The sequence below is a fragment of the Streptopelia decaocto genome (genome assembly GCF_964273445.1).
Source record: "Streptopelia decaocto genome assembly, chromosome: 2".
In the NCBI taxonomy this organism is placed as follows: Eukaryota; Metazoa; Chordata; class Aves; order Columbiformes; family Columbidae; genus Streptopelia; species Streptopelia decaocto.
The window spans coordinates 152,679,130-152,694,995 of record NC_138655.1 but is presented as its reverse complement, the minus strand read 5'-3'; the positions used below and the strand labels follow the sequence as shown (position 1 = coordinate 152,694,995).

The 15,866-nt window shown below is 40.0% G+C and overlaps 1 protein-coding gene across 9 annotated transcripts in view; it reads right to left on the bottom strand.

Moving 5' to 3' along the window:
- Positions 1-15,866, bottom strand: part of DIP2C (disco interacting protein 2 homolog C) — a 326,391-nt gene that overhangs the window by 106,668 nt on the left and 203,857 nt on the right. For 3 of the 9 annotated variants that reach the window (XM_082043979.1, XM_082043982.1, XM_082043985.1), the window contains 6 exons: positions 14,831-14,956; positions 13,789-13,998; positions 8,437-8,523; positions 7,440-7,571; positions 6,007-6,126; positions 4,879-5,076 (listed from right to left, as the gene is read on the bottom strand). In XM_082043979.1, coding sequence (XP_081900105.1) covers positions 4,879-5,076; positions 6,007-6,126; positions 7,440-7,571; positions 8,437-8,523; positions 13,789-13,998; positions 14,831-14,956 — 873 coding nt within the window. The remainder of the gene's footprint in view (positions 1-4,878; positions 5,077-6,006; positions 6,127-7,439; positions 7,572-8,436; positions 8,524-13,788; positions 13,999-14,830; positions 14,957-15,866) is intronic. The other 6 variants (XM_082043983.1, XM_082043987.1, XM_082043986.1 and 3 more) reach the window with 4 other exon arrangements.

Genomic DNA, 15,866 nt, shown 5'->3' with positions numbered 1-15,866 from the left:
GAGTTATTTCAGAGATAAGGACAGTGGTTGTACAGCTCTTTGGTTAGATGAGACTCGGTTCCCTCCCTCTCCTCCTGATCAGTGCGAAGTCCCTGGCCCAGGAGATTCTCGCAGCAAGAGGACGCAGGGGTCGGGTCGCACGCCGGGTACCGCACGGCTCGGGGTTGGCTGTTTTGGGGCTGTTGCAAAGTTTCAGCCACCTCAGGGTATCTCCAGTACAAGCTACATCACCTCTGCCAAGGCAGCCTGACTGTGGCCTCAAAATGCTTACAGTTATGTAGAGTGGTTTTTTTAACGGGCAATTCAGTTGAAAAACAAGCCATTTTTCAGGCATTTCCTTCTCCACAGAATCCAAATGGATAAAGAAAAAAATACTTCTCTACCCAGAGAGCCTTTTCTGCTCTTTTTTGCTACCCTTGCTGTCTCCAACAGGCCTCTGATGGGGAAAACAATACATTGGAGCTACTGAAAATGGCATTTAAAAAAATCTGATTACAGAAAGTGTTAGATAAAGGAAATGAGATTCTTTGAATCAGTAGTTAACTGGTACTCATTTTGTTGTTTTTAATAATGGTTACAAGAAGAAAGCTCAAAACTTGCTCATTCCCAAATTACTTTCAGCTTTTTACTTTTTCCCCAGCCTTTCTGATTCTTCCTGCAATAATCACTTCAAGTAAGAAATATAACTGTGATAGTGTAAGTACTGTATAGGATTTATTTGTCCTTTATTCATGTTTCTCCTCTAAGAAATCACTGCCGGCTTCATTATTCATACCAACAATACCAAAACCAGATGCCTGACTACTCTGATTGACTTCATCTGAGCCAGAAATTGTCTTTCTTTTCCTCAAAGCACATATTAAGTTTCTAGTCAGAGTTCAGACTTACATAAAACCCGATAAAGACATCTTTCCTTCCCATATCTCAGACATTTCAATTTATGCATATTCAGAGATTTGATTTATAAAGGGATAGTGAATAACTTAACTAAGATATTCTCTACTTAATCAAGTTCCCAGAGGAACAAAATATCTGAGAAATAAGTAACATTCATAGTGTTTCATTTACTAGTAAGAGTTTAAGAATTTTGAGTACATTAAATAGAGATTACAACTGAGGCACTAAGAAGGACTTCAAGAACTGCTTCAAAAACTTGGTTGAAAAAAAGATCAGGTCTTCAAGTGCAGTTATTTATTTCTTCTATCTACTGTAATCTGAGACACATGAAGGAAAACAGTCCTCACATGCTATGAAGACAAAAAGGCTTGAAAAACATGCTGAAAAAGACATAGGACATATAAGGCATTACAAATCAGATGAATTCCTGCAGAAGAATGGCAAGGCAGAGATGATTTTAAGCAACAGCTGAAAGAATAACTTCTTTAAACTGGGTCCCCTTATGGCACAACAGCACATCATGATTTACAGCACTGGCCACTTAAATCACACTAACTGTGTCACATCCCCATCAGCCACCGTTAGGTAGGGAATTAATCCCAGTAAATCACACAACATAGTCTTATCACACCAACCTACTGCTGTCTGCCACAGCACATCATAGCACGGCCATCGCTCTGATTGCTCTCAGATGTCTCTGGACAGGACAGCAGAAGAGCTGTGGGAAGGCTTTGGAGAAGGAGAATTTTGTAGACTCTTGGAGGGCTCCTTTTCAGCATGCAAAGACACCATGGGGAAGGATGAAAGCATCCCTGATAGATGCAACAGGCCAACACTGCGTTTTTCAGGGCCAGAGAGAACCTGCTGCAATAATCAAGACTAAGGTGACAGATGGGATGAGGTTCTGCCATGTAGATGTAGCAAAAGGTCTGCATTTCAAAAAGTTTTCTCCCTAAATAATCTGCAACATCTGGACGCAGAGCAGCTGTACAAAACTAAAGAAATGCTCGGATCATGTATGGCAGACAGATGTGCCAGGGGAGGTTTAGGTTGGACATTAGGAAAAGGTTCTTCACCCAGAGGGTGCTGGACACTGGAACAGGCTCCCCAGGGAGGTGTCACAGCCCCAAGCCTGACAGTGTTCAAGAAGAGACTGGACAACCCCCTCAGACACATGGTGTGAACTGTGGGGTTGTCATATGCAGGGACAGGAACCGGACTCGATGATCCTTGTGGGTCTCTTCCAACTCAGGACATTCTGTGATTCTGTGATAACTCAAGTTACAGCTCAAGTGATGGGCAGGACGGCAATACAGAATCAAAGAATCATTTTGGTTGGAAGAGACCCTCAAGATCATTGAGTCCAACCATTAACCTAACACTGGCACTAAACCATGTCCCTGAGAACCTCATCTATACATCTTTTAAATATAGTCTACAATGATCCCCAAAGGAAGGGATAAATATGCTTGGTGTGAAGGGAATAAGTACTCCTGCTCAGACAAGCTATGATCTAGCTGAGAGCTACAGAGACACACATTTGGAAACATGGAACAAGTCTGCAATAAGCAGGGAAACGTGCAATTCATCCATGCAGTGACAAGAAACAGGAGAAGATGCTGTGTATAAAAAAGTAGGGATCAAAAGACATAATGTAGAAGCCTCCTCTTAACGAGAAAGTTGGAGGATGAGTGAGGAGGATTTCCACGGAGACACAAGAGAGTGTGACAAGAGACAGAAACAGTAAATAGAGGTAAAATATTCAAGAGATGCATAGTGACCGTGTTGGTAGGACGTCAAAGACTGAACTGCTAGAAACTTAGAATTATTCTTAAAACCCCTGAATATTTGTCAAAATAGTGAACATATGAAAAATCCTGGTAATGGCGTTTCCTTAAACTGGGGAACCTGAACATAACTGTGAGGTATAAACTCAGAGGCTACTGAAAGTCCTCAGTGATGATATTTTAAAGTTTGAGTCATCTGATCATGGCAGGCACACAAGGAAATAAAGTGTCACATTAATGCCATGTGGTAGGACTGTGGGTTAAGATCGTCTTTCAGAAGTTTATACCACCAGGGCCAGTGGAACTACTCACAGGGATAAAAAGTCATGAATAAGAGTGTCTTTGCTGAGTTCAAGGCTTAACGTCTAATGATATTCAACTTTAATAATGCCATGCCCACAATTGCTAGAAAATATTACAGACACAAAAGGTGGAATAGCTACAGCAAAATCAATCATAAAGTCACCATTAAAATGGCAGGTGGCTGTAATGTCAATGATATTTTAAAGGCAGTTGCCATTTAAGAAAACTGCTGTGGCACAGTGAATGGACATTTCCCATGAAGAAGAATGTCAGCTTGAAATCTAGCTAGCAGAGAAGAATTCACTAAATCTCTTACGAAATGTTTTGGCTTGTAATTTCTTTTATCTATAAAAAGAAGGAAAAAAAAAAAAGAATCGATTTTTTCTGACCTCGGTAAACTACTGAAAGGCAACAGCAAAACCCATATCCTAGAGCACTGCCAAATAAAAGTAATGAAAACATGAATTGTAGCCCCATTTTTCTCAGGATTTGGACAACACAGAAGAGGGGTTTGGAAAGAGTTAGCCTAGGACAGAGAAGCAAGCTGGTGGCTCTGTGGGTGAGCTTCTCAGCCTGATTTGCTCAGCCTGCGGCCCCTCAGGAGAAGCAGGACATATGCTCAGACTCTCTGGACAGAATCCCATGCTCAGAAAAATGGTCTGATTCTCACTAATATCTTAATTTCCTCTCCTGTCCAATTTATTTAGGGCATTCAGCGGATCACATGAATTGCTCTTCTGCAAACACGTAATTGCGAACTTTAAAATTCTTCTCCAGTTCCAAGTAAATGTCCTTAAGGAAGAAAAACATGGATCAGTGGTGAATCATGTTTGCTCCCTAATTTAAGGAACTTCTTAACTCTAAGACACCTGAAGGGAAAATGTTTCATGCATGACCTTCAGTTACAAAGGTTCTGTTATGCTTTCAAAGCCTTTAACTATATTTGCAATGTCAAACTTGCAGCAGACATCTTTTCGGCCAGGGACCATCACTCAGTCTGACTCCTGAGAGGAAAGGAGCATTCAGCACTGAACAGCAGACAGACCTCTACAGCACAGCATGTAAAAACATTCTCTGCACAGAACTCCTGGGCCCTGAGACGGTAGATATATATTAAAAAAAAAAGCAAAATAATCTTTTATATTCACATCCATAGCATACAGAAATGTTCACCCTGCTTTAAAATTCAACAGTTATTCATAATACTTCCTTTGAACATCTCCCAAATGTCCTCTGAACATCTCAGAATTAAAAGCTGTATAGGAGTGATTTGTCAGAGATATCCTTATATTTATTTTTATTTGGCTTTTCTTGGTTGCAATAAATTTTCAGACAGTACACATTGAACTATATCAATATACCAAAGACCAGACTGAAATATATCCTGGCAAATCTGTTTCAAAGGGGTCCATTTGCTAGCTGTAGAACTACCCATCAGGAGGAATAATTCAAATTACAATTCCTACAATGTCAGTAGAACACGGGAAAAAAAAATCCTATTTTAACTTCTTCAGGAAGCTGGTGAATTTTGTGTACCAGGTTCTGCTATTGCAGAACAAAGCCTGAGCAATATGCAAGGGCAATGGATTTAGATGTTAATCTTCAGGAAAATCTGCCCTAGGATGCATTTCTATTTAAAAGGTGGTTTTAATTTAATCCGTGATTCCATGGGTGTATCTACTCAGCTCTTTTCCTCTCTGTGAAATAAATCACACTGTAACATCTCAGCCATCCTTACTCGGACACCAACAGCTCCAGAATTGTCTTACCATACTCAGAAATGGAACAGATGCATCACCGGAGGGCTTTTTTCACTGTATATTTATGCATTTACTATACACATAGACACTACACAACACAGAAAAGCACAAGGAGTTTGAAGAGTGCTTACCGTAAGTGAGAATATACAGTGGTTTCCCATTGGTATCCATAGTGGTTAGGCAAGGAGCTTTCGGTGAGATGGTTCCCCATCGCTGCAAAGCTGCTTCCAGGGAAGGCGGCCAATTTGTAACCACACCTAATTGCTCTCCACGCATAGCCAACATCTGAGCTCCTTCTGGCTTTGGCTGGTTTGGATCTGGCTGTTGAACTTATGATTATGAAAAGATACACAGTTACCATGTAAATTCTATACCCTGTGTACACCTGTGTAACCAAGAGAACAAGTTACCTTTGCAAAACATCCTGAAAACAAGAACATGTTAGAAGGTATTGAGAAGCAAGAGAGAAATGTAACAGAATCATTAACTTTTAGCTTCAAGAGAGATGAAGTAGCCGAAGTATCTCAAGAATGAACATGCTTAGCCTTACACTTGCTCTACAAGCAGGGAAAGAAACTGCTGAGACAGCATGCATATATTTCTCTTCGAAATAATCAACCTTTCTTTATTCCTAAAGAGAGATGGAGAATACTTTTACCCGGCATAAATGCAGTAATGAGGTGAACTGCAGAACTGCTGAAGAAATTAATAAGTCACCAGTAACTGATTTAAGTTCTGTTACAATGCTTTCTCATAAACTACGACGAAGACTATTTAAATCAGCACATCCTGGCAAATCTTAATTCTCAAAGCACTGGCCTCCTTTAAAAGAAAAATATCATTTATTGACTTTATCCTTGATTCCATCTTACACTTAGTTCGTTTTTTCAATGCTTCTCTGTTACACAAAGGATGTGTAAAACATTTAACATGCTCCCTCACTGACAGTTTTTCTCATATTGCTATTCAAAAGCAACAGGCGTCACCCAGAGCTGAGCGCCCTCAAAGCAAAGCTTCACTCCACACTCTTCTGCGGTTTTTTTGCAAGCAGAACCAGGAGCTGAGCAAACAAGATGGACTTTTGACTCTACAGCTCTACATTCAAGCTCACCACAGGCAGATTCCACTGAATAGCGGTGCTTTTTGGTACTTGCCAGTACAGGGATGGCTTAGCTTTCTAGAAAGTCAATGTGTGAGACAAACATTTTACAGAGTTTTAATAAGAGATCCCCAAACCTTTTGAAAAACAGTCATTTTACCTTCTAACAATTCCTCAAAGTCATCTACAAAGAACTCTCGTAATGGCGGCCGTTTGGGTCGTTTTAGTGTATTGACCAGCTGCTGAATCTTTGCTGACACTCTGCTGCTCACTGGTACTCCTGCAGGACAGGGATCAATGGAGACATCAGTCGATGGCTACGCTGAACGCCACCAGACGTTACGCAGGGTAAGAAAAAGGCGAGGACTGCAAGGCCACCACACCTACAGTTTCATGCCATGCCGTGACCCAAGTATCCAACATTAAGATCATTTCAGCAAAAAGGAACACAGATGCCTGGTTTAAATAAAAAACCAATACAATGTCAGAGCGAGCTTGCAAAATTAGTGGGGAAACAGCACATAGACGGAGGGCGAGAAGCACAGCGAAAAACCCCTCCCTACAGCAAATGTCAGTAACCTTAGAGAACCCTTCCAGGTGGCAATGGCAACGGTCAGTGAGAAGACAGGCACTGGCTGTCCCCATGGCCACTGGTCACACCAACACGGTCTGACTAGAGCACAGCTCAGCAAGGAGTGTGTGTCAGCGGCTCTGCCCCACTATTTATTCACCCCATAGTGGACCTGTCCAATATCCATCCTAAATGTGGTTCACATCTTCGTATTACTTCAGCATGACCCTCTATCCACTGAATGTCCTGACCGCCAACCCCACCAGCCAGCGATCCCCAAAGAGAGCATGCTTGCCCATACAGTGCTTTCAAATAAAAAATACAATTCTGAACAGGAGCACGGGGCAAGCAGCACTTTTATAGCATAATCCCATGAACCACCTCCCCCTTCCTTCTCCCTAGTCGAGTGCAAAGCCTCTGCAACATTCATGTCATCTGTTCCTGAACAGCTTTCTGTCACTGCATTGCAGAAATTTCAACTTCCTACCCTTCCATAAGGTTGGCTCCAAAACTTTTACCAAGTGGTCTTTAGGGCTGAAGCTGCTTAGTTTAGATGCGATACACTTGGCCAACAATTCCACACCCTGCTGAAATACTGTTTAATAAGTTTAAGAGGAGCAGTAAACAGGAAATGGTTTACAAATAACTGCTTTTCAAAAAAACCTCAGAAAATAAAACTTCAAACATGTCACTTTTCAAGACATAGCCATCCTGGCATGTCACATTCTTTGTCATTTAAAAACCAGACCAGCTGTAACAAGGCAGCACGATAAAAGCAGATCTAAAGAGATTCACTACTTTCTTCTGCCAAGCAATTTCTACAGGGAGGCAGCTTTGCTGATTGAGAAGTTTTTCTCTATGTTGGCTTAATTTCTATCAGGTTATTTTAAGACTGTAAAGATGCTGCAACTTTGTACATGTTTATAAGTGAAAGGTGCCCAGAAGAAACAAAGAGCAGATGCACACACAGAAACCACTAAAAAGGTTCCAACACTCAAAACCAGTTTTGCTTTGTGACGTACCATCCCCAGTCTCCATAAGTTCAGCGTTTCCATACTTGGGTGCCACCCGTGCCGTTGATCCTTGTGGTCTTTCTACTTGTATTGAGTGTTCTGAGGTGTAAGTGGTAACATCTGGAGGGGCAGAATGATTTTCTGTGAAAAATAAGTTAAAAGGTTTAATCGTGTACCTCTAGAGGTGAAGGGCAGAAAAGCAAAGGGGGAAGGAAAAGATACCATTTGATTTTTATCTTCCCAACATCTGATCATGCGTTAAAAGCTAATGCACAAAACGAATGTATGCAACTAGCATGTACAGCACGATTTTAATAAAGTTTCTCCTGATTAAAACAGGGGCTGCATATCTGCAATCATATAAGCAATAGGCTAAAAAAATTATACAATTAGTTTGCAGGTTCTCCACTGACATTTAATTTTATACTAAGTTAAAGCTCGTGGACAGCTTCAAAAAGAAAAGACCCAGACAAATACACTTTGGATAGATTATTGCATTTTTTTTTTCTAAATGAAAAGAATACAGCATGTTGTCAATCACTTGCAAGTGCCAATGCATATCCCTTTTAGAACCTCTGTATTTTGAATATGCCCATTTTAGTTAAGAAAGGAATTTGTTGGTATATTAGGAAAAAAACCTCAGTCATAGCAGGGCTGGAATCTGGGGGAAAGAAAGGAAATGTAAAGAAACATAAACTTTGCATTCTGCATGGACACTTGCTTGTCTACTATTTTTAGACAGAGCTATTTCAATTCTTCTGCATAACAAAGACTTGCTTTCCAGAAGGCAAACACAATTTGGTCTGACTCACGCCAGCACCGCTGAACAATTCCACAGAGCGCATCTCTCTCTGCCACAGCCTCATCACTCAGCATGCTGCCACAGTTTGTTTTCCCATCTTTTCATGCCTGAGTCTGTATTACCTATGCATTTATACTATTTTTATGGGTTGTTTATATTTTTTTCCAGGTTTTTATCAGCATTAGAGTAGATGGAGATAAATACCATGATACAACTTCTCTCTCGATTGACAGAAATGATCCCCAGCAGCCTCTGAGATACAAAAGAAGGCAGGTCTTCGTTCTGCTGCTGCTGGAGAGGAATGAACTCCATTTTACAACAGGGTAAGAGTCTTTAAAAATGCAAAAATTCTGGAAAAACTTGATCTCGTTCCAATACTATTTTCAATATGTCCCTTTTATTAAATCTGTCCTATAAGCATTATAGTGCCTTAACTTCACTACAATACCAACTTCTACAGTAAATTTCACCTCAAATGTATTTATAAAGCATTTTCACGACTCTTGAACTACGGATCACTGTAATTCTTGTGCATTCAATCCCAAATCCATGCACCATCAACACAGATAACTAATTCTTAAGGCTACACATACAGTTATGGGCATACTTCTCATACGAAGGTAGCATCTGACAGCCAATAATCATGCAAAATTAAGACATGATATTAATGTCTGTGCTTGTTATTTAATGTTATATTCATGAACATCATAAGGAGTCAACCTTATCAAGCAAACACAGCATCTAGTTCAGGAAAACAGAAGATGGCTTTTATTGTGCAGCTCAAAACCATCTCGCATCCCACACACATCCAGTTGAGCCTTTTCACTCTGATCACATCCATTCTTATAATTTTTCCGAAACAAACACCTTATATTGTGCTATAAGTGACCAAGTGAAATATAATAGCTTTGCTGGTAACTGGTTGAACATCGTCTTGTCATTAGCAGCTATTTTAGGCTCAGTACAATTTTTGTCCCTTCTTGTTAAGTGACAAGAACTTTTTATAGAACATGATTGAATCACCCAACAACGAAGTCAATTAAAAATTGCTGATGTTTATCTTTTATCTTTTACTTACAGTGCATTTTTGCTATGCAAATAGGAGAGGAGATCATGACTAAGAAAATAATTGTACTTAGTCAGCTATTAGTAACATGAGAAAGTATTTTTAAAGTTAGCTATAATTATTTACATCTTTCTAGTGAAGTATTTCATCTTTCAGACTTTACAAGGCAACCTGAATTGGAGTTAAAGTATCTCCTTTCAGGTTTTAGCACAGAGATAAATTGTTTTTAATGCATGGCAGAGAAGACACATGATCCAAAGCACCGCGGAGCAGAGATGCTCTCCCTTCAGATCTATACACTTGAAACCAAATACTTCTTCATAACACAGGATGCCAAGTAGGGTAAGATAACCTGAGAAAGAAGCTTCTTACTCTTTTGTATTGTAACAGGGCTTCCTTTTGGAAAAGCAGTACTGGCACTTGAAATCACCTAAAAAGAAACACTCTTCGCAAGGTGGTCACCACTTGGGCCATCCCAACCCCAAAAAGTGGGGGTTTAGCACCCTGCCTGCCCATCTGCTATTTACATGTCCATTAAGAAAAACCCTTATCCAGCAGAAGAGGAACATTAAGGTTTGTCTTGCTGTGTTCCTTTACAGTATCTGCTCAACAGATGTCTTATCATGGCAATATCTACAGCTGTAGGTTTCAGCCATTAGATTTACAAATCCTCAGTCAGTTCCCTTCTCAGAGCCAGGCTTGGAGAAATGAAAGCCATACAGGCAAACATTTGGTCTGAATGACTTCTAAAGAAAAAGATAATTGTTATGTGAAATGTACCCTTTTGTGTCTAGAACAGTCAATCCAGGCTTAGACTATGGACACGATCTGCTCGGTCTTCTGTCAGGTAGCTTGAAGCACTGTTTGAGGTTTAGTGAAGAATAATGATCCTGACACATCTGTTGACTAAAAAGTACAAACTGACAGCTGCGTGACTTCAAAGCGTTTCCTCCATCAAACATACATATTTGCGTCACCTCCTCTTCCCATCTCTTTCAATATTCTTGCATTAGAAGATCACAGATAGAACAGCTGTTTCCAGTTAAGGCTCTCTTCATTTCTGCCACTTCAGTGATATAATTTACCCCGTTTCGTGAAAATCAGAAAGAACCAACAATACAGAGCACATTCACGCAGGGATGGAGCGTGTGTGCCGACAGAGCCCCATGTTTGAGGAGAAGCAAAGAGGTGGAGGAATACTTTCCAGTGAAGTCTGGAAGCACAGGTAAGTACCATGTATTTGAAAAGCCTCTGGGAACTCAAAAGGCATCCCTGTAATACTATACTTGAAGAAAATGTAGCTTTTTCACCCAAACAAGCTGTCTCTTGTGGTTGTCAGGGAAGGGAAATTCAGAGTCAGAGCTGTGGCTTTTGGCATCAGCTGGATCTCTCCCTTACTGATATCCAGGTGACAGAGATTATTTTAAACTACTCTCCTGTATTATAAATTAGTATTTCCTCTCAGAACAAATAAGAATTTTAAGGTTGTCATAGAACTATTGGTCATGCCTTATGGCACATATTTACTTTATTAAAAGCCTAGGCAGCCTTTAATGTGGATAGAGGCCTTTGATTTTCAAGTAGAAACATTTGAAGCATATGACACAAAGATTAAATGCACCTAGAGGATCAGAATCTTGTAGTGAGATGTTTAACTCTTTATATAAATTTACAGTCATAAGTAAGTGCTGTGGGATTTTCATTACATGAACTTTCTGAGCTTTGGGATGTGCTTTCTCTCCTTGATTTTTATATAGGTACAGATCCAAAAAATATAATACAGACAAACAAAAGCTTAAAGACCTTAGATATATATAGACAGTACTGATGCAAAGATGGGTCAGAACATTAGGTATTTTTTACAGATTTCACTGGTTTCACCTCTAAGTTCAAGAATTAACCAATACAACTGTGATTCCTATGGCAAACTAGAGATTCTCCCTGTAGCTTAGTACAGACACCTCAGCATCGTAAAGCTCAGAATAAATACTTAAAGGCCGTCTATCCTAAAGTAGAACTTTGGCCATAATAAAGGAGCTGCAGCAGCCAAATTAAATGAACAGTGTAATACTGAAAGCATATAATAGCTTACGCAAATTACCTAAATGATCCACAAAGCTAAATTCTGATTATATTATAGCCAATGCTTTTTATCAAACCCTTCACAAGACTGCATTACAGTACTTAAACTGGAAAAATCTCCCATTGATTCTGTGATGCACCCTGGAGGTCAAATCCTAGAGTGTATCACAATGGAGGGCCTCTTTTCGGTTATGATTAAAGGTCTTTCCTGTTGCCCCTTACATTTATATTTATCAAAATTGGCATCTTCAGAGTATGGCATGAAATCCTTATATATTTATAGATGATTTCTCTCCTGTAGGCTGATCTGTCTCTGGAGAACAACTGCCTGGACCAAAGAAACGTCAAGCTATGGGAATATATGTTCTTTGTGATCAAGAACAAGTTGTCTCCAGAAGCTGAGGAGCTTCAGAGAACAGGATTAGTTTTCTCTCTCTCCTTCTCTCTTACCAAAGAGGATTATTCATCTATGATCACTGGCGTACTGCCTCTGAAAGAGCAAGGCTATCTGTGGGAAGACTTCCAATCTCTTACCTCTCAGAATACACTGAAACTCAAAATCCACCTCTTTGGATTGAAAAGAAACAAAAGAGCCATTTAATTTCAAATTTTTACAGAAAGCAGCTCACCCATGAAGAAATAAATTTTATAGTTATCATCTGTGCAGCTTCTCTTACATTTCCAGCGATCTTAGCAACAATGACTGATGGTAACCTAAGATCACAGTCTCAATCTGTTAGCAGATATTACTCATGTTTTGTCTCCAAATAACCTTTACGTTACTACATCACAACTACAGTTCCACCAGAGATGCAATTTAAGGTATCTTATTGTCAGGATGAATAAAAATCTGTACACACTGAGGTAAGCTTAACTGCTTCCTTCAAAGAAGAGATCCTTCCAGTCAAGAACAAGGCAAAATAAAACAAGTTAAAGCAGCAGTATTTTTCCTCTTCTGCAGAATACTGCCATGTTCATTTAGCTCTATAAATGCTGTATTATTTACCGCAAATTCTGTGATTATAAAAGAAGACTTTCTGTGCCAGATTTAAAATGACTGAAATGTCACATCATAAAGAAGCTATATTTAAAGACACATTAAGACTTGGTGTGTGAGTAATACAACCTTTTAGAGTTTGGATAAATTTAATTCTCTATGCTATAATTTCCTCTAGCATTTCAAGATCAAGTCACAGAATATACCAAATGGAATGACTAATATGTTCAGAGTGTATGTGTTTCTAAAACAGGGTTCTAAGCTATTCATTTAGCATGAATTTTAAGAATACAATAGAAATTCTTCCCCTGATTGCAATTCAGCAATTCCAGACCATGGTGAGAGGATTACTTATCTGAAAATACAGGTGTTGTATCAAGCTATACTCAGAGAAGAAAAAAAAGGGATACAGACTACTGTTCCAGCACATAAAATCAGGAACATTTAAGATGTTTTCATGTATCTTATTACATACATTTGAAAAAGAATGATCAGTTGGGGAACAGTCACACAAAACTACATTTCATATGAGTAGCAGAAGAGTAGCAAGGTTGCTTTATCTCTTCCAATATAGATTCCAACAGATTTTTAGAGGCACTCAAAATACACAGCCCCAGCAAGAATGCACCCAAAGCAGATGCCTTGTATGATAAACAGCAACTACTGGAGAATGAAGGGAAAACAACCCTGCTTTCCATGTGCCTAATCAAGTAGCTGCCTCATTTTAATGAAGACTAATGTCAATGGCACAATATTCAGAAATAACAAATGTCTGTGAAGCTTAGCCCTAATGGAAAGGAAGCTTTGACTTCCTAGGATCTTTCCAAAGGATATAAAACCAAGTTACTACTAATAATAACACCTTCCTTCTCCAAAGGTATGTAATAGTCTTTCCCAAGGACTGTAGTAGCTAGATATCCCAGCCCAAGTATACTAGATTCAATTAAGGGCAGAACAAAATACCTTTAAGAGGACCTACTGTTAAGAGAATTATCAAAAATCACTCAAACTATGTATTTAAAGTGGTGTGGCAGTAGGGGAAACTTGTATGCAAGCAATCTGTAATACTGCACTGGTTTTCCTTACTGATGGACCCTACAGAGACCTTTTTTAGCGCTAAGTAATGGAAACCATGCAACTGCACATTTTAAGATATTGAGGAGCCAACAGCTAGACCCTGTTTGCCACAACGTAAGTTTACCCCCACATCTACACTGCCAGTTGTTTTTTTTCTTCTCGTGAAATAGGAGCATACGACTGTCTCTCAATATAACATATGTAAATAGAAAAAAAAAGAAAGAAGAAAAGGCACAGGAAAGACTTTTTAAAGACTTCATATAGCAGCATGAGCTGAACGTGGGAGACAAAATTCATGTTAAACTGGGCATAATCAAAATGTCTGTATACTAACCTATATGCGTCTGAGCCATAACATCAGCTAGTCTGTGTGCAGCACCGCTGCCTCCGCTTTGTGTCGAGGAGGAGGATGTGGTTGATGTCGTAGAGCCGTGGATCGCTTGACTGATCCAATGTTCCATGTTTATGCTCCCCTGACTTGAGGTGGGAGTTCCCTGCGAGTCGCCCTGCACGGAGCCTTCATCTTCTGAACCAGAAGAAGTATCTAGTAATTAAAACCAGCTTGTTAACTTGCAGTGCTTTGGGGTTTTCTTAATAGAAATAAGGCATGTTCATATTACAAATCTAAAGATAATTGTCATTAAGAAAAACTCACGAAGGTAGGCAAACATAAAAAGAAATATCTGTAATACTGAAAGCCCTAGAATGAAGTGAAATGCTAACAGTGCACCGAGAGAGCTTTCCTGCTCTTACGCCAGGGCTTGTGTATTATTGTACAAAAATAAGGATAATAAAAGAGTCTTCCTTTATAATGTGGCTTGAGAATCTGAAGATCTCCAACCATTTATTAACAGTACAGAATACCGAAAATATTTTCCTAAGCTCACTCCACAAAGTCTGTGAAAAATTTTTCCAGCTGTAGGAAGCCCATCCGTCTGAGTGAGAAACCGAGTCCCAGCTGGATCCAGCGAGTATGAGAATTCATGAGATGTGGGATATTTTCACAGTCTAGTAGGTAAAAGAGCAGATAAATTTGCAAAGGAATAGCACAACTGATTGTAAAGACAAAGATCCATTACAGTGTTAGGGAATAAACTAGAAACTTGAACTTTTGAGTCACAGAAAATATGACAACGTGGCCATAGTTAGGGCCTCATAAGACCAAAAGGACCAATGCTAGTTGAGGTACCACCAAGTGCAATTACACAGTTGCCTTTCCAACCACTGAGTTCACCTTGTCTTTGAACATACCTTGACGTTATGCTCAGTGGGCTTCAAATGACATTTCCAACACTATCTATGCAGGCAGATTATTAGTTCATGTCAGTACAAAGAACCATTTTTAAAATCCTCATAAAACACAGAGAGACGCTCACCTGGAGGTGTGTAGGCATCCATTGATGTTTGCACCACCAATGAACGTCGTTTCGAGGGCATTGGGACCGCCATTTTCCTTTCTTTATGTTTCGCAAGGGCTGCCTGAACTGCTTCCGTGTGGACATCTGGAAGGAGAGAGAGAGATTTCAAGCCGGCATTCAGACAGGAGCTGTTTGTTTGTTTGTGCATCCCCGGCGCAGGTTCGTTTGTACGCAGGCTGGGCTGACAACGCCTGTCAGTGATGAAAGGCCGGGAACGCAGGGGATCTCAGAGGATGTGTGAGCAGAAAAAGCAGCTACAGTGAAAAGCGCCGCACCAACAAACAAGCCCTTTGAGCTGTACAAAATCCCCAGAACAGCGTTGCAGTATTTGAAGAGTAGGAACTCCGCTTCGCCAGAGCAAACCTTTGTTTAACCAAGAGCTGTTACTTCAGCAACCGTCAGTGTTTCAGTGGAAGCGTGGTGTACCAACAATGCCGGTTTTTACAATGAATGAGGTTTCCACGTTACACAAAAGTCACAGAGACTAAGCGAACAGGAACATTTGCTGGAAAGGTAAGAGGTATGTGAAATGTCACAACAGAAGCGGCAGCAGGTCCCCCACTCCCAAATCCTCCTCCTGCCCCCTTCACTTGGCTTTATTCACAGAAAAGTAAGTATTATGTAGGGTTGGCCTGAGGCGGAATGAGAAGAAAAAGCACCCTGAGCACAGGCCTGGTGCTTCACAGGTTGGTGCCAATGGATCCAATGGATGCCTTCTCCATGAAGACATCCCCAGTGAGGAGCTTCTCTACCCTTCACGTGTATATACAGCAGTCTGCCTCCCCAGGCCTGAAAAAGGCCATTTATCATATCTAAAAGACACCAGCAACATGTTTCGATTAATTACTTTGTTTTGTGCAAATCTCTTCGTCACTACCACAACTATACATTGAAATGAGTCTAATTTCAGTTTACAGCCTCTTGTATTTCTATTGGGTTTGGACAAGACACGCATGAGGAGACTGTATGCAAAACACATGGCAGACAACAAAAG